The sequence below is a fragment of the Myotis davidii genome, unplaced genomic scaffold, assembly GCF_000327345.1.
Source record: "Myotis davidii unplaced genomic scaffold, ASM32734v1 scaffold3958, whole genome shotgun sequence".
Classification (NCBI taxonomy): domain Eukaryota; kingdom Metazoa; phylum Chordata; class Mammalia; order Chiroptera; family Vespertilionidae; genus Myotis; species Myotis davidii.
In genome coordinates this window covers 3,167-4,998 of record NW_006289202.1, presented here as the reverse complement: position 1 = coordinate 4,998, position 1,832 = coordinate 3,167, and the positions used below count along the sequence as shown (strand labels likewise).

Sequence of the window (1,832 nt, the reverse complement as noted above, 5' to 3'; positions counted from 1 at the left end):
TCACTGTCACCATGTTAAATACCGGGGGCTCCGAGGACTGCCTCTACCTCAACATCTGGGTCCCCCAGGGCCAGAAGGAAGGTACATCCACCCACCCCATGCCCTCCAGGTCCCCAAACCGCATGAAGCGCCCAGGCAGCCAGAGGCCAGGCCCTGCCGAGCCCCTTTGCTTGTGGAGGCTCCAGAGCTGAAATTCCCTGAAACAAGCACCCAGAGGGGATGGGGATGGGACAGTTAGGGTCACCGGGGCTGCTCTCCTGCCTCAGTTTCCCAGAACCTGCCTGTCATGATCTGGATCTACGGAGGAGGCTTCCGCATGGGGTCCGCCCAAGGAGAAAGCTTCTTCAATAACTATGACCACGACGGGGAAGAGATCGCCACGCGGGGCAATGTCATTGTGGTCACCTTCAACTACCGCCTCGGGCCGCAGGGCTTCCTCAGCACTGGCGACGCCAACCTGCCAGGTGTGCTGGGCGCCATGGGCCAGGGGTGAGGGAGCTGGCAGGGGCCCTTCAGCACCCCTCTCTCCCAACAACTCCTGACAGCCTCCCAGAGAGACCCAGAATTCTATTGGCAGATCAGGAAGCTGGGGATGGACAGTGAGACACAGGAGCCCATCTGCAGCTGTAGCAAGAGAAGAGGCTGCCAGCCTGGCAGGGACCCAGGGACACTAAAGAATATGCACAGGGACCGAGGGAGACCAGTGAGCAGGGAGAGGGACAAGGACCCAGTGAGAGACAGAAGATGAGACACTGAGGTGGTGACTAGGGGGACACAGGGCCATGGGACAGACAAGAGGGACAGTGTCAGGGAGAGAGATGAGCAGCCTGGCCCTCCTGCTCCTGGTCCCCTACCTGAGCCCCACACCCCCTCCAGCACCTCATTCAACCAGGTTCCTGGTACCCGCCCTGCGCCATCCTGGGGCTTGACAGGGGCCTCCACATGGAGGACGCTCTCCTCCGACCCCAGTCCCTGACGGACTCCCCCACCCACCTAAGGTAACTACGGCCTTCGGGACCAGCACATGGCTTTCACATGGGTGAAGAGGAACATTGCAGCCTTCGGGGGGGACCCAGACAACTACACCATCTTTGGGCAATCATCTGGAGGTGTCAGCGTCTCTCTGCAGGTCTGGGGACCTGAGAAGGCGGGTCTTCCTCCCAGGGTGTTGGGGGAGGTAATGGGAGAGGTAGTGGGGAACAGCATGAAGCTGACAGTCTTGAAGTTTCTGGCTGAGCCTGGGTGTGGGCAGGAGAGGCAAGACCGTGATGACAGGATCTCTGTGTGTCGCAGGTCCTCTCTCCCTACAACAAGGGCCTCATCCGGCGAGCCATCAGCCAGAGCGGCTCGGCAGTGGCCTCCTGGGCCATCCAGAGGAACCCTCTCCGCTGGGCTAAGCAGGTAAAGGGGATCTGCAGTGGGGAATGGGGGAGGGTTACCTCCTGTCCATGGCCCGTCCCGGTCCCCAAGGCCGTCTGGCCTGCAGTGGCCTCACCTGCCTGTCTCCCCCAAACCCCCAGATCGCCAAGAATGTGGGCTGCCCACTGGACGATACCGCCAGGATGGCCAAGTGTCTGAAGGCCACCGAACCCCGGGCCCTGACACTGGCCCATAAGGACAACCCATTTGGCAAGGCGTGTGAGTGGGGGCTACACATGGGGGGCCGGCCATGCTCCCCAAGAAGTGAGGAAGTGCCGGGTCTGCGGCCTGGTTCATCACCGGCTCACTGGCACCTGTAGGCAGCGACATGCCACCATGGCCCTGATGCCTGTGTGGCCCGACCTGGTATGCTGAGGGCGACATCCCGCCGTCTTATCCTCCCTGGGTCCTGA

At 61.7% G+C, this 1,832-nt stretch overlaps 1 protein-coding gene across 1 annotated transcript in view; it reads left to right on the top strand.

The window, feature by feature from the left end:
* Window positions 1–2: 2 nt before the first annotated feature.
* The window catches only part of LOC102754985 (bile salt-activated lipase-like), a gene marked incomplete at its 5' end in the record, with an annotated part of 4,455 nt that continues 2,625 nt past the window's right edge, over window positions 3–1,832 (top strand). Inside the window, 5 exon segments of the mRNA XM_015562419.1 lie at window positions 3–81; window positions 267–464; window positions 999–1,129; window positions 1,294–1,401; window positions 1,521–1,638. Of these exon segments, the coding sequence (XP_015417905.1) occupies window positions 3–81; window positions 267–464; window positions 999–1,129; window positions 1,294–1,401; window positions 1,521–1,638 (634 nt within the window).